The sequence below is a fragment of the Empidonax traillii genome, unplaced genomic scaffold, assembly GCF_003031625.1.
Source record: "Empidonax traillii isolate 1590-97213 ecotype Southwest subspecies unplaced genomic scaffold, ASM303162v1 scaffold108:size1079785, whole genome shotgun sequence".
NCBI classification, from domain to species: Eukaryota; Metazoa; Chordata; class Aves; order Passeriformes; family Tyrannidae; genus Empidonax; species Empidonax traillii.
In genome coordinates, this window is record NW_020955301.1 from 362,922 (window position 1) to 384,872 (window position 21,951).

At 41.2% G+C, this 21,951-nt stretch overlaps 1 protein-coding gene across 5 annotated transcripts in view; it reads left to right on the plus strand.

The window, feature by feature from the left end:
• The window catches only part of GNE (glucosamine (UDP-N-acetyl)-2-epimerase/N-acetylmannosamine kinase), a 32,677-nt gene extending 11,150 nt beyond the window's left edge, over nucleotides 1-21,527 (plus strand). The window contains exons 1-12 of one of the 5 annotated variants that reach the window (XM_027882607.1): nucleotides 816-890; nucleotides 5,799-6,007; nucleotides 8,927-9,378; nucleotides 10,384-10,536; nucleotides 10,974-11,186; nucleotides 11,594-11,681; nucleotides 14,409-14,619; nucleotides 16,928-17,057; nucleotides 18,369-18,590; nucleotides 19,523-19,705; nucleotides 20,268-20,384; nucleotides 21,126-21,361. In XM_027882607.1, coding sequence (XP_027738408.1) covers nucleotides 5,844-6,007; nucleotides 8,927-9,378; nucleotides 10,384-10,536; nucleotides 10,974-11,186; nucleotides 11,594-11,681; nucleotides 14,409-14,619; nucleotides 16,928-17,057; nucleotides 18,369-18,590; nucleotides 19,523-19,705; nucleotides 20,268-20,384; nucleotides 21,126-21,361 — 2,169 coding nt within the window. In that variant the 5' untranslated portion in view covers nucleotides 816-890; nucleotides 5,799-5,843. Of the gene's footprint in view, nucleotides 1-815; nucleotides 891-2,081; nucleotides 3,485-3,756; nucleotides 3,929-5,798; nucleotides 6,008-8,926; nucleotides 9,379-10,383; nucleotides 10,537-10,973; nucleotides 11,187-11,593; nucleotides 11,682-14,408; nucleotides 14,620-16,927; nucleotides 17,058-18,368; nucleotides 18,591-19,522; nucleotides 19,706-20,267; nucleotides 20,385-21,125 lie in introns of those variants that run through there. The other 4 variants (XM_027882605.1, XM_027882609.1, XM_027882606.1 and 1 more) reach the window with 4 other exon arrangements.
• The last annotated feature ends 424 nt before the right edge of the window (nucleotides 21,528-21,951 follow it).

A 21,951-nucleotide genomic window follows, 5' to 3' on the forward strand; every position in this document is an offset into this window, starting at 1 on the left:
AGGGGAGGTTTAGGTTAGATGTTAGGAAGAAATTCTTTACAGAGAGGGTAATCAAGCATTGGAACAGCCTACCCAGAGAGGTGGTGGATTCACCATCCCTGGAGGTTTTTAAGCAGAGATTGGATGTGGCCCTTAGTGCCATGATATAGTAATTGGAGTTGGATCAGGGGTTGGACTTGATGATCTTGGAGGTCTTTTCCAACCCAATCTATTCTATGATTCTATGATTCTCACAGCCCGCACCTCCAGCCTGCCTTGCTCTTCCATGCAGTGCTGCGGGCTGTGCCTGTCCTCGCTGTGCATCTCCTACAGCATCCCCGCAGTTCTGACAGCCCTCACCCTAAAAGCTCTTAACATGACAGCAGCCCCCACTGAAGCTGTGAGATCATCCAGCAGTTTTTGACTCGGTTGCTCAGATGTGTATTGCGGGGTATTCCGTGTATAAACTGACAAGACGAGGCTGTCCCGACTGAGGGATACGGTTTCTCATTAGGAAGGATTTCTTCACATTAGGAAGAGTGTCTTGACAGAAAAGGGCGTTTAGATACTGAAATGGATTGCTTGGGGAGGTAGTGGAGTCACCGTGAGGAAAGACGGGACGTGTGACTCAGTGCCACGGTCTATCTGACACGACGCCGCTCAGTCACAGGTTGGGACTGGGTGATCTCGGCGGTCAATTGATTCTGTGATTCTCTGCAGGCAAGCCCGCATGCGACCCCACGGGCAGCTCCGCGGCTCCCGCCCGGCAGGCCCAGCCGGCCGCAGAGGGGGACGCGGGGCCGGCCCCGCCGAGCGGACCCCGGCCCGCCGCGGGAGGGGCGCGGCCCGCGGGAAGCCGCTCCTCACTTCCTGCCGAGGCGGGTCTTCCTGCGGGCTCGGCGCGGGGAAAGGTGACCGGGAAGCGGGAACTCTGCGAGACCCCGGAGGGGCCGGGGCGGCGCAGCCGATGCGGGCCGTGCCGGAGAGCGAGCGGGGGCCGGGAGGGAGCGGCGGGGCAGGGCGGCGGGAGCGGGATCGGGAGCGGGATGGAAGTGCCCCGCCGGCAGCGCATGCGCCTGGCTGCGGCAGGGAGCGGGCGGGGGGCTGGGGCCGGTCTGTGGCGGGGGGCGGGTGCGTGTCCCAGCGGTGCGGGACAGTCCCTGCGGTGGGAATGTGCGTGTCGCAGGAGTGCGGGATTCCGCAGTCCCTGCGGTGGGAATGTGCGTGTCGCAGGGGTGCGGGATTCCGCAATCCCTGTCGTGGGAAGGTGCGTGTCCCAGGGGTGCGGGACAGTCCCTGCGGTGGGAAGGTGCGTGTCCCAGGGGTGCGGGATTCCGCAATCCCTGCCGTGGGAGGGTGCGCACGGGCGGTGTCCGGGGTGTCGGGCGTGGATTTGCCCAGGCTGCGAGGGATGCGGGAGGGAGGGAGTTCCAGGGCAGATCCTGCACGTGGGTAGCAAGGGAGTGGCCTTAAGCTGTGGCAGTGGAGGTTTAGGTTGGATGTTGGGAAAATGTTCTTCGTCCATACGGGTGGCTGGGCACTGGAACGGGCTCCACGGGGAAGTGGTCACGGCACCAAGCCTGGCAGAGTTCGAGGAGTTGTTTGGGCAGCGCTCTCAGGCACATGGTGTGACTCTTGGAGGTGCAGGGCTAAGGGTTGGACTTGATGATCCTTGGGGGTCTCTTCCAACTCAGAATATTCTATGATTCCAAGCGTATCGATACGCTGGAGAAGCACATGGGGGTGATCCCTCACACCAGGAAGGGGCCCGGTGAAGAGGTCAATCCCATCCGTGAAGGGTTTCTTGCCCTGACACATGCACAGGGCAGTAAATGCTCTCCCACCCACGCAGAGGTGTTTGAGGGTGTCTGAAGGGTGTGTAGTCACCTGCACTGGGATGCAGGAGCAGGCCTGGGGTGTGTGTGCACCCAGGCAGTGTAGAACTGATGCCTCCAAGAAGGGTGATGGGAATACAAATGCTGGTGCAAGGAGTTTGAGGCAGAATATCCTGTTTGCTTGCCACACAGCGAAGCAAGTGGGAAGATGAAATGACCCCAAAGACACTGGCATATGCAGAGTGTAGAGACTGTGAGAGCGAAAAACATCACTTCAGAGGTGCAAATGTAGAATATACTCATGGTGTCATTTGTTAATGAAACACTGATTAATGTGTATCTAATGCACTTCAAACTACTACCAGAAATAGTAGCTCCCTTGGTTGCTTTAAAGTCTGGCCCAGAATTTCCCAATCTCAAAAAGTCCTTGAACCTCTAATACCCTAAAAGCCTTAGGATGGGATATGGAAGAGCAGTAAACCAAAGGCATAGAGATTAATTACTTCAAGTAGTCCTTCATGGAGCACTGTTTTATTTCATTTCCTTTCTGCTAAAGGTTGTTAGTCCCTGCAAAATGGAAGAGGTAGATCTTGGAAGAGAAAGTTCCCCAGACTAGAGAATGCTGTGAGGATCAAATTCAGTGTATCATCAAACACCTGGAAACTCAGAGGCAACTGTAATGATTAATTGTTTCAAGTAATTTTTGTGAACAGTTCTAAAAATAGATGATTTGCCTGCAGACGGTGTTAATAAATTCTAAACTATAGTGGTAACAAAATTATGTAGCTAGGATATTTCAGCTCTTCCTGAAGGAATTTACTATTAATGGCTGAAGGGATTTCGTCATTACTTTTTGACAGAGAATGCTCTCTGAAAATACAGAATAATTTTTGCATTATGTTCAGAATAGGTCAGAGCCAGAATAGAATTATATGTGTTGTTGAACTGTGATGTAGCAATGCATCACATGTTTCTTTAGAAAACGTCCAGCTTAACCTGAAAAGCAGTAGACTGGTTTAATTAGTGGTAAATTTCCACATGGAGTTAACACTTACATTACATTGTTACCTCCCTATTGCTAGGGTAAATATTGTGGTTCTTCAGGTAACCAGGTGTTTAAAAGGAACAGCAATAGAAAAGCTGCACCAAGGGCAGTGCATGGCTTGCTTGGCAGCTTTTTGGAACTATTGTGGTACAGAGTTATAAGGCTGTACTAAAAATAATTCTACTTTGGGGCTTCCTGAAAGTGTAATTTAGCAGAATTTGAAATGCACAAACACCAGGAATTGCTTTTGATTCCAGTCAATTCATATGTATTTGAAGTGTCTCCACATCTACCTCCAAAATTATTTCAAGAGACCATTATTGCAGCCAGTACCAACTGTAATTGAATGTGATCTGTGTGGCTGGAAAGATGTGTGGTCTCATGATTCAGTTCTGTTGGATCTGTAGGTGTGGTGCAACGTGAGATATACTTTGTTTTACAACTTAACAGACTTACTGTTTTAGGATATGGTATTTTCTGGCTTTAGAGTGAAGGGTTCTAGAATTGAGGCAATGCTTGAAAATAAAGGAGGACAGAAATTTTTCTGCTTCTTAAAAGCCTTCATTGCATAAATGAAAAGATAACTGCTTTGTCCGAGGGGACATGATGGTCCTAGCTCAGGCAGGTAATTTGCAATAAGCAAACTCTGGGTCATTTTGCTTTGTCCCTTCCTTATTCTGTGCCCTTTTACTTTAGCTTCTCAGTTTATACAGCAGAGAATAGGTATGCAGCAGTGACTGACTTGAAAGGTCTTGTGAGAGGTTTGCTTGCTAATATTGTTCATGCAGTTTCAAAGACAAGCTTATAAATGTATCAGAAGTGGCCTTCGCATCTTGAACATGATTTTATTTGAATTAGTGGCTGCTTTTACATATATAATGACAGGATGTCCTGCTCAGAACCAGCTTCAGGAAGAAGTTGTTTTAGAAATGAGGAAAAGCAGTGCTTCTGTTATACCTGAGTCTGGCTAATGTGATTTGAGATTTCAGTGACACAGGATAACACACTCTCTGACTCACGTTTATACAGCATCTAAAATCCTACAAGGTACTCTCCCTCCATTTTCAACGCAAGTTACTGAATTTCTTTCATACATTAAAATATTTCAAGCATGTTGGACTAAAAGAAGGCAAGATTAAATCAAAACAGCTATCATATATGCACGTAGCTGCAGATATTTTCAGCATGAATAAATAATTAAGTTTCCTGAAGGATTATTGTCCGATCCTTTGGAAGGGTAAAACAGTAATTAACATACTGCTGTTGACATAACATTCAAATGTAAATTCCAATGAAGGGGCTTGACATAAACCAAATAATATTTATTGCTCTATGGCAGAGTCCATAGAACTCAGCCTAATTAGTCATCATAGTCATCAGAAGCTGAAATTCCAGGCTGTATCAGTTTGGCTGAAGTTGTATGGAGTAGCCATGGCTGCTTTGTTGAAGTAAATGCCATTTCTCACGGGCTTAGTCATGGGAGTCATCTTTGGCTTTTTTGTCACCTCAGTTTCATTCTGAAAGCCAGCTTAAACCACTTGTTCAGGAATCAGCGTTTTTGGAGTTTAACTAGAAAAAACATGACAACCAGTCGCAGTTTTGTAGAGCCATAATGGATTGTAAGTGGAGATTAGGAATATTTTTTACCTTTGACAACCTGGCATAGTTTTCTGATCACCCTAACATTACTATTATACCAAAGCATTGTTTCTCATCGTGGGTGATAAAACCTAAACTAGTCTGGCTTAAAAATAGGGAAATCTTGAAAAATCACTGAATTTCACAAGTTTCTGAAGAGTGAGATTTCACAGTAGCCTTTCTTTTAGAACTTTACTGAAAAAAATCTAAATGTAGTCTAAAAGGAGTATGAAATGACAATACATACATGACAATACAAAAATTGCTCCTTTTAGTATTGTCATGTATGTATTGTCATGCTTGTGTAGCAACTGCTCAGAAAGAGCTTCCCTAGCTGACAAAACCTGATACTGCTCTGAGTCAGAGATAAGCAACCCTTGTGCATTAATCTGGAGGAAGTTTATTTGCCATTTAAGTGGAGTAAAAATCTGACATAACATTAGATTTCATACCAAAAGGATGAAACTAACTTAAAATACAGTTATGTTTGAAAGGAGAACAAAAGAAAAAAAAGAAAAAAAATCCCACCACCTTATAAATTTTTGATCTGATAAACTTTTCCTAACACCTTCGTAATTTCTGTTTGCAGGGAGAGGAAATTTGGGGTTATTTGGGGTATCATATATATATGTATTTTTTATATATATATATATATATATATATATATATATATATATATATATATATATATATATTGCTATGTCCTTTTTTAACAGGTTTATTGTAACCCAGTGCTGTATTATTGAATATCTTAATGTACTTTGGCCTACAAAACAGTTTGTAAGGGTTTAGAAGTCAATGTTTAACTTGCCTTACCTGACCAAAATACAAAGACATGAAAACCAACTCAGTCAAAAACTTTCACTTTTTTATTCATGGAATCTCCCAGTGGATGCATCTGAGCAGTTTGTTCCATTCTGTGGTTTTGGAATATGAGATTTTTTTCTTGCATACTAAGGCACAGTAGTTTTTCTGCTTAGAGGTTTCCATCTGAACAGGGAAAATTGCTGTTTAATTACAGCTGAACTTCATAATACTTAAATGCGATTTATACAGAATTTTTATATATTATTTATAGAAATAGAGATAATGAGTTTTAACTAAAAAACACAGCCTGTTATTTTCTAAAATTTTCTGATGATACATATTTTAAGGTATTAATTGTCCGTTATCAGTGTGTCCACGTCTGTTCCTATGTGTCCACAGTTCTGAACTGTACGTGTGTATACTGTTCATGAAGTGTGCCATTTCCTGCAAGTAAATGACACTAATGCCACACTTTTCTTTCTCTGTTATACCAGGAAGTGTACTTCAAGAATCTTTCAAAACAGAAACAGAAGGAAGTCATGGAGAAGAATGGAAACAACCACAAACTTCGTGTTTGTGTTGCTACTTGCAACCGTGCGGATTATTCAAAATTAGCTCCCATTATGTTTGGTATTAAGGCAGAACCACAGTTTTTTGAGCTTGATGTCGTAGTGCTTGGTTCCCACCTGATTGATGATTATGGGTAAGGTGAATTTTTATCTTTCTACCAGTCTGTTCCTGGGGCATTAACAATTATACCGTGAATGTTAGGTAAAAAAAAATCTTGGCATTGTTAGTTCTAAAATTTCTTTTCAGAGTCCATTTTATTTTGCAGCTCCTTCTGAGATTGCATATTTCTGTGATTTTTTTTCAACCAGTCTTGGAATTTTGGAAAGTTTTCTCTAAATGCTATAATTGAAGTCTTCTGCAGGATCACAGACTGTATGAAGTGAGAAACTCAATTCTTTCATTTTTCCCTAAGAATCTGGTGATATATCGAATGAAAATGTGCTACAGCTCTTCAGTTTTCACAGAGAAAAGATACTCCTGAGTCATTTTGTTGAGTTGCAGCTCATAGTTATTTTGCATGCTTTGCACAGTTACTGGACAAAGTACGTATTCCATATCCCAGGGGAACACTTAATTCCCTCTCCCAGGACTGTGGAGGTAGGAAAGGGTGGTTGTCTCTTTCTGACAGGATGAACAACTGACAGATGTATTAGGTATGGTCAGGCAGGGAAGATTAGGGTCCCCCTCCATAACACTTTATCAGTAAGCAGTCAGATCACCTCCTTGGGAGAATGAAATGTCTTGGTCTAAATTCCTTCCTTTGGAAGGGATCTCCCACATCCTAGCTGAAAGGGTAGAAGGAATGGCATGCATATTCTTGCTGGGATTGTGGTTGGTTTTCCTCAGGCTGCATTTGCCAGACGGGGCTCAGTAAGTGGAAGAGATAGGAAAACACTTTGCAAGACAAAATCAGACTTCAGCTTAAAGTCTGCAGCACATCAGCGTTTCTGAACTTCTGGAAATTTATAAGCATGCCTTCAACCAAAGACACTTTTTGGTCTTTCCAATGAGAAATTTTAGCATTTTGTAAGTTAGGATGAGAGGAAGTTATATTATCTCAAACTGCTAAGACAGAGTTCCACTGGTGACAGTTCTCTTTCTGCGCATTATAGTGCTCGGTTCCTTGCTTTGTCCTCGGCACTGTTTCCATCCAATAACATGGCAAGGTGAATTCAAGATCGCAAAACTAACCTGATTCAAAAAAAAAAAACAGGCAAGAAAAAAACCAGTCAAACTTCTTGACAGCTTAGCTTGTTGTATTGCATCCTCTCTGATTGGAGAAATAGAGTAATACACTAATCCCATTTCATTTGCTAAAGAGGAGAAACATTGCCCTGATTTTTCTGTAGTCCACAATCCTTTGCTGTCTACAAGACTTGGGCAAAATAATATGAAATATTTCCTTCCCAGCTCCAAGGTGTTTAACAGTTGTTTTTGTTATGAATGGTTTGTAGTGCCCAAAGCAATCAATAGAGATTTTGACCTGACAAATGATGTTGCTGTTAGTTGCTTTGTGATAAGTATCCTAAAACCCAGGTATTGCTTGGGTTTTTCTTCAGGGCCTAGCCCTGCAATCCTTAATCTGGGGAATCCTAGGGATATGTGTTGTAGGGATGTGAGTAGGACAGTCAACAGCAGCAGAAGTCAAATGACAGTGACCCTGTGAAATGTTTTTATTGAAATGTGTGGAGGATAGGAAAAGAGACAAAACCACCAGAAATGCACATTTTTTTTCCCTAGATTTTGCCTTTTCAAAAGGCAAAGAATATAGAAGCAAAGAAAAGAAAGGTTTTTTTGATATAAAAGAATGTTTTTTTGAGATAATAGGGAAAAGGGCAGGTATATGGAGGGTATTTGTAAGTGGAGTTGGAAATATTATGCAGTTTATGCTATAAAAATCTGATCCACTTCACTCAGTAAAACCAAAAGGATTTGCCTTTAAAAAAAAAAAAAAGAAAAAAAAAGAAATACAAATTGCTTGACAAGTTACTTGTAGGCAATATATCCTGTGTGTTACAGCAGTGAGCAGAATCAAATAGATAAATGGGTAGGGTTTCCTTTAGTTAATGCAGAATGAGGATCACTTCCTTACCTGAGTTAGAGCACTTTTATGGGCTTTGCTGTCTCAGCTCAGCTTGCAGATTGTGAGATACTAATTTACAGATTATGAGTAGAAGATTAGATATAATGAAAATTTAATCCAGTTTAAATCAGTTTTAAAATGTAATCCTTTGAATAAGACAGTGAGTATCAGATGGATTGAAAACAAAATGGGAAAACTTCTGTGTTTTTTCTCTCACAGTCCAGACAGGAATTCCGGTAAGTGTGCAGACTAAGCTCAGTTTTAGTGTATGTTGTAAACAGGTAATTTTATACAGATTTGTGATCTCTTCTATTTCACATACATAACTGTAACAATAATAATTCTCAGTGTTCAAGGAATGCTTTAACTTTCTTTTTCTGGACTAAAGCTGGTAGTATGTGTGGAAGAGTTTTTTTTCTTTGGTGTGAAAGCCTGTTACCTTTGATTTTAAGGCTTTGTGCAGAGGTTGCTCAAGTCTGTGAATGCAGAAGTCTTTGATACAGCTCAAATACAGAATGTGAATAATATATCCTAGCTGCAGGATGTTTTTTCCTTGAGCATACAAGCCTCAGCTTTGCATCATCTCTGTTGTATTTATACAATTTCCAGTGAAGTCGATAAACATACCTTTTCTGAAAGGAAATTGGGCCACATCTGTTCTTTGAAAGGCTCTGCAAACACGTGAACAAAGAGTTTGATTTTTGAGGATTTCCAGAACATGTTCAGCCAAGCTGCTCATTAAAGGTGTCAGAAAAACTTGATCCTTGGAATATGAGGGAGGATCTTCACATGGATGAGAATAATTGTGTTAAAAGTCTTAAAACCTGATTTTTCTTAGTGAAGGAGATGTGATAAGCAAGCCTTTTTTCAAACCCCAGTGACGCTGTTCCAGTTTGCATTTATTTTGTCAGGCTGTGTTGCTGTGAAACCAGGCTGTGTTTACTCTCGCCCTTTTTCTCTTACCTTCAGCAATACCTATCGCATGATTGAACAAGATGACTTCGATATTCACACGAGGTTGCACACCATTGTGAGAGGGGAGGATGAGGCAGCTATGGTGGAGTCAGTGGGCCTTGCACTGGTCAAGTTGCCAGATGTCCTCAACCGCCTGAAACCTGACATAATGATAGTTCACGGGGACAGGTTCGACGCTTTGGCCCTGGCCACGTCTGCAGCCCTGATGAACATCCGCATCCTCCACATCGAGGGTGGGGAGGTCAGTGGGACCATCGATGACTCCATCAGGCATGCCATAACCAAGCTGGCCCATTACCACGTGTGCTGCACAAGGAGTGCAGAGCAGCACCTGATAGCCATGTGTGAGGACCACGACCGCATCCTCTTGGCGGGCTGTCCCTCGTATGACAAACTTCTCTCTGCCAAAAACAAGGACTACATGAGTATTATACGCGTGTGGCTAGGTAAGCATTGTGCTTTTTATGTTTTTCCTGTGACTTTAAACACTAGACAGACTCAGTAACTAGGTTAGCAGTCCAAAAAACTAATATGTTTTATAATAGTACCTGGTATTTCTTTCTTTCTATATTTTGTTTTTCTTTTGTTCTGTAATCTACCTTGTATAGCTGAAAAGCTCCAAACCTGTCCTAATGAACACCTCTGGTCCTTTTGCCAAGTCAAAAAAAGTAACTCCTTAAATGGGTAATTTCTCTGAGCTGAACAATTTAAAGACAGCTACTTTGGTGTAAAGGATGTGTTTAGATAGAATCAAAGCTGCTCAGGCCTACTATTAAAAAAAATCAAACAGAATTTATATTACGAACTTTTTTTTGAGAAATGCTCTGTGACAAGGCAACATGCACCAAAGGCTTTTGGTGTTTCATATTCATTGACTTACAAATCCTGTAAACAATGGGGGGTTGTGTTTTCTTTTCATCTGTAACAAAGCAGCCTCCTATAGGGCATACTAACCTGTGTAGTTGGAAGCCAGAGTCTTTTTTGATCAGTATGTTTTGCAGATCAATTTCTGTCAAGTGTACTAAAACAACTATGACTGTTTTAAAGAAACAGAAATGAAGTTTTGCTTGAGGATGGCCATTTGACAGAAAACCAGAGCAGCTTCGGGATTTATTCCAGATTTACACTGCTGTGAGAACAATTCCTTGATCCTGGTATAGTCTTGCTAAGCTTTAGAAGTAGGCTTGCAAGTTAGCAGTTTGTTGAGGTTTAGGTAGTGGTCTCTATAAAGTTATGTGATAGATATTGCTTAGAGAGGCAAATAACAGGGTAGATCACCCTGTAACTCCCTTGAGTTTTATTGTAGCATTGATACTTAAGTGTTAGATACCTCATTCAGTGCCTTCACTCTTCAGGGCTTCACATCAGTATTTTTAAAAGTATGACCTTCCTTCCTCTTGGTATTCTATTCCAATTAAAAAAAAATGTTTTCTTTGCCTCCATTTGGACAGGTGAAGATGTCAAAACCAGAGATTATATAGTTGCTCTGCAGCATCCTGTGACCACAGACATTAAACATTCCATAAAGATGTTTGAGCTGACACTAGATGCACTCATCTCCTTCAACAAGAGAACACTTGTTCTATTCCCTAATGTGGATGCAGGTGAGTAGAATGCTTTCATGACAGAGGGACACAGAAAAGGGTGTTTTTATCCTAGACACTCTAGCCAGATGGAAGTAGCTGGCTGGTGTCAGCATCATGTGTGCAGCTGCTGCAGCTGCTTGTCCACGTTGCTGGAGGACATTTCAGCTTTTCGGTGTGGGAAGGAAAATGAAGTGAAACCATGTGCCACGTAGGAGCAGTATTAGTGCCTCTTAAATTAACTTCAAACTATGAAGAGGCTTTTGTAGTGGATTTTTGGGTCAAATGTGGGCTCATGTGCCTAGCTGTGCAACTTACACTGTAAGAATAAAAAGAGAACAAAAAATTTACTCAGGGCTGGAAACTGAGTGAATGGCTAGCCACTGCTCCTTTATGTGTCTGGACTTCCATTTTAGAAGTAGAACTTGAATGATTCATTCTACCTTGTTTTTCTGCAGGAAGCAAAGAGATGGTTCGCGTGATGAGGAAGAAGGGGATTGAACATCATCCCAATTTTCGGGCAGTAAAGCATGTCCCATTTGACCAGTTCATTCAGCTGGTCGCTCATGCTGGTTGTATGATTGGTAACAGCAGTTGTGGTGTCAGAGAGGTGGGAGCGTTTGGTACACCTGTCATTAACCTGGGGACGCGTCAGACAGGAAGAGAAACAGGTACATGTTTCCTTGACTGATTTCCTTCTGGTTCTGAGGGGTTTCTTTACTTTCCCAAGTACTCTTCACCAGTTCAGGAAGTAGTTGTATTGTGAGATTTCAGGTGTACAGACAAGACACAAATAGCCATTTATCCTGTTTCCATATGTGCCTTTTTAATGATAGAGTTCTCTGGAAGACACATACTCCACTTGCTAGTGTTTTGTAATGCAGGACATTGTATCACAGGTGTCACCATTGCTTTATTGGGAGCAAGGGGAGGCACATAATTGGTACAGAGCAGTGTTAATCTGGTGTTGGTCAGAGGAAAGAAAGATAATTACTTTTTTCATTTCTAAAGCAGTTCTTACACTCTGATGTAATTTGAGGAGCTGATCAGTCCTATTTTGTTGACTTTTGTCATCTAGGTGAAAATGTTCTTCACGTTCGTGATGCTGATACACAGGATAAGATTCTGCATGCTCTACAGCTTCAGTTTGGTAAGCAATATCCATGGTGAGTACAACTGTCTTAATTCATCTGAGGGGATGTTAAAGCAGGGGAGTTAAAAGCATTTAGCCCTGAGGTGGTTCACTGTATTTGATTGGAGTGATTTTAACGCGCTAATCTGAGGTTACAAATTATATTTTGTTTCTGAATCACAGCGCAATGTCTGGTATGCAGATTCATATTTGTAGAGCAAAGTGTTTCTCGTGACGTTTTGATATAACTGGTAATTTAACATCCAGCAGAAAGTCAGGAGGACAAACTTCATATGTTAACTTAGCGTGATTAAGAGAGCTTGTTCCACAGGAGCAGCGTGGGAGGAGAACATCCCGTGTGCCTACGTCTGACTTGTGCTTCAAGGACACTTTTTAATGTGGGTACAGATGATGCCACAAGCCAGAAAATGAGCAGGATCAAGGAAGACCATTGGTGAAATGGGCTTTAAACTGAAGGACTCAGAGATGGGGTCCAAAGTGGCAAGGCTTGTGCCATTGTTTCCTCCTGGGGAGTAGGTCAAACCAAGCAGTGTATATAATAAGAATCATGGGGCTAAACACATGAAGAGTGCTTATGGCAATGGTGAATCCTCTTACACCCCTTCAAGCAAACCCCGTTGCCTGATCAGTGCCTGATCTTCCATGAAGTGCCTGTATACAAATGCATGTATACAAGTGCAGCACGGACAATAAACAAGAACTGCAAATCTGTGTGGGGTCATAGGCCATGATCCTATTGCAGTTCCTGAGACGTGGTGGGATAGCTCGTGACTGGAATGTTGTCATGGATGTAGAAAAAAAAGGAGGTCACTGGGAGCAGTCAGCATGGATTTACCAAAGGGGAATTAGGCTTGACCAATCTGATAGCCTTTATGAGGACATGGATGAGGGGAGAGCAGTGGATGTTGTCTACCTCAACTTCAGCAAGGCTTTTGACAGCTATTATAGGTAAGCGTATGAAATGTGTGTTAGAGGACAGTGAGGTGGATCAAGAGCTGGCTGAATGGCAGAGCTCAGAGGGTCGTGATCAGTGGAGCAGAATGCAGTTGGAGGCCTGTAGTCAGTGGTGTTTCCCAGGAATCAGTATTGGCTTCAGTCTTACTCAACTTGTGTATCAGTGTAGGGGTGGACTGTACCCTCAGCAAGGTTGCTGATGAGATGAAACTGGGAGAGTGGCTGAAACACCTGAAGGCTGTGCTGCCATTCAGTGGGACCATGATGGGCTGGAGAGTTGGGTGAGGAGAAACCTAATGAGGTTCAGCAAGGGCAAGTGTAGTTTCTACACCTGGGGAGGAATAACCCCAAGTACTGGGACAGGTTGGGGTAAGACCTACTAGAGAGCAGCTCTGCTGAGGAGGACGTGGGAGTCGTAGTGGATGACAAGGTGACCATGAGCTGGCAGTGTGCCCTTGCAGCCAAGAGGGCCAGTGGGATGCTGGGGTGCACTGGAAAGAGTATGTCCAGCAGGTCAAGGGAGATGATCCTCCCCCTCTACCCAAGTAAGGTCACATCTGGAGTGCTCTGTCCACTGCTCCTCAGTTCAAGAAAGACAAGGAGCTACTGGAGAGGTTCCAGCAGAGGTCCACAAAGATGAATAGGGACTGGAGAATCTCTCTTATGAGGAGTGACTGTGGGACCTGGGCCTGTCTAAAGAACAGAAGCCTGAGAGGGGATCTCATCAATACATATAAATACCTCAAAGGTGGGTGTCAAGAGGATGGTGCCAGACTTTCTGGTGGTGCCCAGCAACAGGACAAGGTGCAAAGGCCATAAAACAAAACTTAAGTGTCACCTCAACATGAGGAAGAACTTCTTTACATGGAGGGTGGCAGAGCACTGGAACAGGCTAATTCATGGGGTCTCCCTCTCTGGAGACATTAAAATCCCACCTAGATGTGTTACCTGCTCTAGGTAGGTAACACATCCCCCAGCCTTGGCGTGGGGGTTGGCCTAGATGATCTCCATAGATCCCTTTCCACCTTTAATGTTCTTTGATGCTGTGACACAGTACTTCATAGCCGAATTGACCTCAGGCATGGTAGAGAATCTTGACTGCAGGCTTCCAGGGAAGCTGCAGAATTAAAGCAGTATGCTTTTCCTTACCCTTCAGCCCTACAGTATGGATCCTCATTTTTAAGTGTATAAATTCTTGTAAACTTCAGGAGTTTACAACTTCTTGTCCAACTAAGGACAAGAATCAAAAGTATATTTCTTAAGAATCTAAATAGAGCAGCAGAGCTTAATTCTGTAATACCAAATGTCTGATAGCATGTATGATGATATTTTAGAAACAGATGTACATGTTGAAAGCTGACATGAATGTACGGTTTATTACTATGTAGTTGTTATCTGTGTGATAAGTACATCTTGTTTTGGGCCTGCAGCACATACATAAACTGTCTGTAATTTTTATGTTGTAATTTTGCTTTATGATGCGGGTTCCTTCATCAACTCATATTTTTACAGGGTTTTTTGGCATCATTAACTTCCAGTTTTCTACGTTCCGGTTTCGTATTCCAAAATGGAGCTAGTGCCAGACTTGCACAATCTATTGTGTGATCTTCAGTATCACTCTATACCATATCTTGTGGCATATTTGAGTAGTGTGAGCTGCAGTATTGTCACAGTAGCCAGAGCATAATTTTGTAATGACGCAGTGTTAGTCTTCTGTCATGTAAAGAATTTTACAGATTGCAATGTTACTTCCAATAACATGGATTTTTTTATATATATATTACAGCTCAAAAATATATGGAGATGGTAATGCTGTTCCAAGGATCTTGAAGTTCCTTAAATCCATTGACCTCAAAGAACCATTGCAAAAGAAATTCTGTTTTCCTCCTGTCAAAGATAATATCTCTCAAGATATTGACCATATTCTAGAGACACAGAGTGCTCTGGCTGTGGATCTAGGTGGAACAAACCTCCGAGTAGCAATTGTCAGTATGAAGGTAAATTTTGTGTTTCTAGATATTCTTCAAACTCCACTGGGCTTTGCTGTTCTGTTCCCTCAGTGAGGATATGGGCTTATGATGCAAAAGAGCTCCAAAACAAAGTAGGCCTACTGACTTCCATTGTTGAGGGATAAAGAAGATATTTTTTTTCCTCCTCATTTGTTGCCCCTCTCATGCAGTCTTCATGCAATTTGTCTTCTGGTTTGCTCTTCTAAGACTGATGTTAAACCAGCAAAGCCTGTTTGCTGATGCGAGGTCATAGCTGCCTTCTCTCTGTGGATGGACTACAGCCATTGAAGAACAGGACAACTTTCAGATGTGTAATTTTTACTTCCCCACTGCCTTACACAGCCACGTAATGGATACACAGAACCATTTTGAGCAGGGACAAGCAAAGTAATTTACTGAACTCTGCAGCCCTTCACAGATGTGAATAAAATTCATGACGAGAAGTCTTAAGCTTTTATTCTCAGCAGTATTGGACAGTTAGTCCTACCATTACACTACATACTTCCAGATGACTACATCGCTTGGATGTAGTTACCCAGAGGGCAAAGTAAAATGCCTGCAGAAAGATGAAGGGTTATATAAAGTGCCCCGATACAGTCCAGGATTTTCGCATTCACTTAAAAGACGTCTGACAGGTCTTCAGGGTCTTAAAGACAACTTTTAAAAGTGTCATTCTTTTAGAAGTAAAATTGACACATTTTCTGTCAACACAGCCTGGAAGAAAATTAATTTTAAAAAATTCTGTCCACTTTGCAGAGTGTGGTTTGAGGTGGCATTTATGAAAGCTGAAATGCTAGCAAATCAGAGGGAAAGGGATCAGACTGTCAAAGTTTACGTAACACATGTAGACATTCAACAGCAAATGGCAGAATCTGAGAGCTAATTCTCACAAATAACCTTTTAAAAGCTGTTGTGTCTTCTAATAATGTTTGCTGCAGCCTTGTCTTCCAAAGCAACTTCCTCTGATTTCCCTCCTCTTCCAAACTGAAAGTGAAGAGGAAACTAAGCATACAAAATCCCCAAAATCTCTTGCTCATGTGATGCTGAGAGGGTGGCATCTAATACTCAAATCCATTGACAGTTCTTTCGGCAACAGTAACTCAGCCATGTTTGTTACTCCTCTTTGCTTAGCTGCGTTAATTTAGTGCAGTTCACTCAGATACCTTGTACAGGGGATATAACGGGGAGGGTGACATGATTAAGCAGTGTACCTTCTGCAGATCCCTGGCTTAATCCTGCAAGATGAACATTGCATTGAGATTAGTTTCTTATAGGCATGCATAATGAATACTTTTATTACCACTGCACGACTCCTAGGGTTAAAAATAATCCTTTCCTCCTGGATCCTCCCCACCCTGTCCGATGTATCTACGAGGGCATGTACTGACAGGACAAGGGGTAATGGCTTTAAACTGAAGGAGAGTGGGTTTAGATTAGATATTAGGAAAAAATCACTCACTGTGAGAGTGGTGAGGCACTGGCACAGCTGTTCCAGGAGCGCTGTGGATGCCCTGTTCCTGGGAGTGTCCAAGGCCAGGTTTGGATGGGGCTTTGAGCAACCTGGTCTGGTAGAAGGTGTCCCTGCCCACGGCATGGGGCTCGGAGCTAGATGAGCTTTGAGGCCCCTTCCAACCCAAAACTGTTCTGTCATTCTATGACATATCACAGTAGGTGGTACTCCAGAACTACTACAAGTGACTCAGAAGTATGATTGCTTAGAAGGAAAGTTATTTATGAAAGAATTGTAAATTTTGCCTTGAAATTTTTAGCATTTCTCTCTGTCTGACTTTTCCTGGTAAAATAGGAGTGTCTGTGACACCACATAAACCTTTTATGTAGTCAAAGTGGAAATATTTTATTTGTAATGCACTATGTTTTTTCTCTCCTTTTTAGGAATTGCTACTCTTTTTATTTTTTAACACTTTAGTGTTGAGTTTAAGGGGGTTGCTGTATCACAGTTTATGCCCAACAACAGTTCCAGTAGCTAGCTCTGGTGATATTTCCTTATACAAGCTTTGTGTTCCTTAAAATGTGTATTTAATTTCAGACAGGGGAGGTTGATTACAGGAGTGGAATGTCATGCCTTATCGTGTAAACTTGGCCCCCAGAGCTGTCAAGTATCTTGCCTGTAGTCCTGAAATCTAAAGCATAGCATCTGTTTTGGGTTTTTTTTTTTAAGAGATAAGTTATAGCTCTATATTTTCAAATTGACCTGTAATTTAAATTAAAGAGACATTTCATCATGAAGTACATCTCTCTAGAAAACAACATTTCTTTTGTTGTTTTTAATTTCTAGGGTGAAATAGTTAAGAAGTATACCCAGCTGAACCCTAAAACCTATGAAGACAGACTGGAATTAATTCTAAAGATGTGTGTAGAGGCTGCATCAGAAGCAGTAAATGTAAACTGCAGAATTTTGGGAGTAGGTAAGTTAACAAATACTAACTTTATCTTTTCAACATGAAATTAAATCACTACTCTTTAATTTGAAACGTCTTTCTAAAATAGATCTCTCGTACTTTAATCTCTTAAATCATAAATTATGTTAAACAAGCTTTTTAAAATGACTGTGGAAATGAGAAGCTGACTATAAAGACCGAGGTTTCTCCAGTTTGTAACAGTCATGAAAACAATCAGCTAAGTTATAGTAAACTATATCCAAAATGTGAGGTACATAGATTTTATGGATTTTGAAGCTCCCTGCTGTCTTGGAATTGTGAATCAGATGTATATCAAAACAGCTCTTGAAACAACTGCAGCTGAGTCGAGTTTCTCCTACCATCTGTCAGCCTTTCATCAGGGCTTGGATCAACTGTGCAGCAGAGTCCTCAGTCATGCTAGGGCAGACTAAAATGGATAGAATATTAGGAATAAATTTGCAGCTAAGAGAGGCAAAAGCAGCCTTTTTGCTGACTTCCAGTTTGCTTGCACTTGCAGTAGAGTTCCACATTAAGCTGTTTTATACCAGACAGGTCTTCTTCAACGTAATGGTGGCTGTGAGGTTTGGCCTTACATGTTACACTTATTTATTAAGGTCTTGATTAATGTGTCCTGGATTTTTAAGGAGAACATAGAATCTTCATTTTAACTGAGAAATACCCTGTGAGAAAAGTGGTTTGTTCCAGACCAAAACTTACTTGAATCACGCAAGAAAAGTTAATCTGAAGATGCTGTATTCTTTAAAAACAACGTTCTGAACACAAAGCCATAAGAAGAAACGTTAGACCTTTAAATTAGATCTTTCTTACAGCTTTAATGTTCGATTCAGCTGCTTGTCTTAGAAGTTTTGTGGCTGCTTTCCATTATAACGTTAACCCTGGAACCATCTACAGAGGAGCAGCACTACAATAAAATGTTCAAACATCATTGTCTAGAGCTAAATACCTCCATAACAGTGCCCTACTTTCAAAGGTCACAAGAGAGTCTATCAGCTTTGGAAGCCTCTCTAATTAGGGAAAACTAATTTGGCTAATAGCGCCTGTTACTGGTTATTAATTTTGTTCAGTAGACAAACCTCTGAACAGATTTGATTCTTCACAAAAACATTGTGTTTTTAAGTAGAAATCACTACTCTAAGTCCAGTGATTGTTTTCAGTCATTCTAAACCTTAAGAGTTACAGCAGACTTCAGGACATTAGTAATGTTTCAGGATTTGAGTAATTTATTTTGTGCAGTGTGCTATTATATCTTTCATACATGACTAACAAGAAACACAACTATGTGTTTCTGGGACTTAGGTATTTCCACAGGTGGACGTGTAAACCCCCGAGAAGGAATTGTGCTTCACTCTACGAAACTCATTCAGGAGTGGAGCTCCGTGGATCTCAGAACTCCCATATCTGATGCTCTGCACCTGCCAGTCTGGGTGGACAATGATGGAAACTGTGCTGCTCTAGCAGAGAGGAAATTTGGTCATGGAAAAGGAGTAGAAAATTTTGTAACACTCATTACCGGTACAGGTGAGTGTGTTATAGTTCAGTGAAACCCAAAGTCCAGCACCATCACTTAGAAGCTCAGCTGATCTTAAAAGTGTAAACACTACCACTGTGCCTAGGAAACCCTAATATTTTAGGTTCTTAAACCAAAAATCCTTTTGCTACTCTTATTTGTGTCTTTTAGGGTACTTTTTATTCAGGCAAATAAAACCTATTCCATAGTTTAAGCTTCTTGATAAAAGAAGTCCTGCCTGATAAAGCTATGCAGGCAAGGAAGGAAAATCTAGGCAACTTCACCTGGAATAACTTTGCATTTTTTCAGCTTTATAGCTTAATTCTCTTCCAGAAATACAACTCAGATCAGGAAATCTAGAATATAAGCAACTAAGTATGAGAGATGATGCTTAGTGTATCTCAGATGCAAATGTGGGGTAACTTTTCTCATTTGTTAAGCAGATGGTGGCAGTAATACCTACCTGATCAATCTACACACACAGTTTGAGAAAGGGCAGCAGAGGCCTGCAGATTTTAGTGTCCTGGCTCTTTAGCACACAGGTTTAACTGCCTCAGTACAGGATTAAAATTACTTCTTTTCTGAAGTGCAAAATTTTAAGGCCACTTGATAGTTTTCTGCGTAAAGAGCATGACTCACAAGCTTAGAAGATCTGTCATAGTTCAGTACCATCCATAGGCTTTTCAAGAAAAGGTAAGCATTATATATAATTTTGATACATATATGAATAGGAGGGAACTGTGAGCTCGCTTTTATTAGGCATGTCAAGTGGAATTCTTTTAATAACCAGTGTAGATCATCACTGATGCAAATTATTTTATCTTGTCTGTATTAGAATAAGGTAATACCAGTGTCCTGCAGAACTGGGGCCTCTAAAAACTGCTGTGGGGCAGGGCAGGTGTTTGTGCTTTTTCTAACTATGTAAGTTTCCATGCCTTTGCAGGAATCGGAGGTGGAATCGTTCATCAGCATGAACTGATCCATGGCAGTTCTTTCTGTGCCGCTGAGCTTGGGCATATTGTCGTATCTTTGGATGGACCAGAGTGCCTGTGTGGTAGCCAAGGATGTATCGAAGCATATGCCTCAGGAATAGCATTACAGAGAGAAGCCAAGAAACTGCACGATGGTATCTGTTCACTTTACTTTTGAAATGCAGGGTAGGAAGAAGTTTTTTAAAGGTAGACCTGCCCTCTTTTTCTGAGGAAACAAGAGTAGGTGCACTGGTAACCTGCATAGCAGTATTTTTCGGTGGCCAAGAACATCTGGAACCACTGGTCTCAAAACTACCAGAAGCACAGAGTAGAGTTTAGACTCTCCTTCTTAACCACTCTGTAAGGTAATCGGAGAGACATTCTGTGATGTTTGGTTTCACAGTGATTGTCTTTCAGCAACAGCTTCTCAGTCTTAAATATTTGAGAACATTTGTATTTTATTAACTTCTGGGCCTGACAAGACTAGTGAATTACCACACTATAACTGTTTGAGTTTGATTCCCTGCTTCTGCAAGTAGTTCCCTGAATAATATGGGTATGATTACTTTGGCTAAACTCAGGGTTGTGCAGATTGTTTAGGATTCATTATGCAAGTAAAAGAGATGTAAAGACTTGAATTGCCTGGTTTTTCACCGTCTCTTTCTTGACTTGCCACATCACCATGTTTTGCTCTTGGCTTTCTCTCCTCCTTTTCAGATGATCTGCTTTTAGTAGAAGGAATGTCAATGAAGAAGGAGGAGACAGTTAGCGCTGCACATCTTATTCAAGCAGCTAAGCTTGGGAATGCCAAAGCAGAGAGCATTCTCAGAACAGGTAAGAACATAGCCCAAAGGGTGGAACACTCCCATGATTATATTTTTGGGGATACAGAAGTAGTAGTGCTCTGCAACACCACAGACACACCCTACACATTGAAGAACGTCCTATATTAAAATTACTAATGGTAAAGAAATTTCAAGTATAAATGCTGGAGGAAATGTCAGCAGAAGTGTACATTCAAGGTATCTGTTCCAATAAACAACATTAAAAGCTTCTGCAAAGATCAGTTTAAAAAAAAGTAAAGCGTCGACATTCTCATATTGGAAGATTTGGGGACATAAATTGTAGGCAAGTGAATGGGTAGTCTTAGCTAGCAAAGACAATTTATGTATTGCTTTACACAAGGTATTTTAGTGTTTTATTAGCTTGAAACAGACTCCTCTCCCTCACATGTAGCTGATAAGAATTAAGATGGTAGAAAGTAAGGCTTTCCTGGTTTTGCTTTGCTTATGAGCACGATTAATGTATCATTCTGTATTTCACATCCATATCATTGATTAATGCATTATTGTGCAAAAAAAAAAAAAAAAAAACTGGCCCTTTTTTTTTTTTCTTTTTACTTTGGAAAATAAAAATTAATGGCAAACTGATACTGTCTGATAACATAAAATTCTGCCCTATTGAACAGAACACTTTCCTGACAGTGTTATTTACTGCTACCAGACCTATTTCAACTACTGATGCCAGAACTGCTTTGAGTATTATACTTAATTTCTTTTTACTTTATCTTTTCAGCTGGGACTGCATTAGGCCTCGGAGTGGTGAACATTCTACACACTGTGAACCCCTCTCTTGTGATCCTTTCTGGAGTTCTAGCTAACCACTATGTTAATGCTGTCAAAGACGTGATAAATCGACAGGCTTTGTCCTCTGTTAAAACGGTGGATGTGGTGGTCTCAAATCTAGCAGATCCTGCTCTTCTTGGAGCTGCTAGCCTGGTACTGGATTATACCACACGTAGAATATACTAGGTACCTGGAATAATCATAGAAATGGACTGTTCAAATTCCTGATGGGTGGAGGGAAGGCTTTGCCCCAGATTTTAATTTGATGAGAGCAGCTAATGAATCAGAGTAGTGTTCCGAGTAGTTAGTGACCACTTCAGCCTTTCCTAATAGAAGTATTATCTTTTTGTAGTTTTCCTAAACGTCATCTGACTTCATAGGAAGTGATGTGCAATTGTTTTTTTTTAAGCACTTCTGTTGGTAAGCCTGTAGGTTACTTTTGAGTGTAGCTGCATTATTTATAAGCATCTCTTGATGTATGGTGGGGATTACATGTATGGTGTGTAAAACTGTAGTTAACACTTGGGGATCCATATCTCATTTCCCAGCTATGTGAAATGAGATGTTTACCAGCTTTTCAGTTTCCAGGCTTCCACCCACAAAGTGAATGTGATGTAATCATCAATAGCAGGTAGTAATTTCAGTGGGTGGAAACAAGGGAAGCAGCCTATTCCATAAAAAAAAAAAAAAACTATACCTAGAAATTGTGGTTCATGAAGGACTTGGTAGAGGCAACCAAGTTTTTTTTTAAATCATCTCTAAAGGGCAGAGTCCCA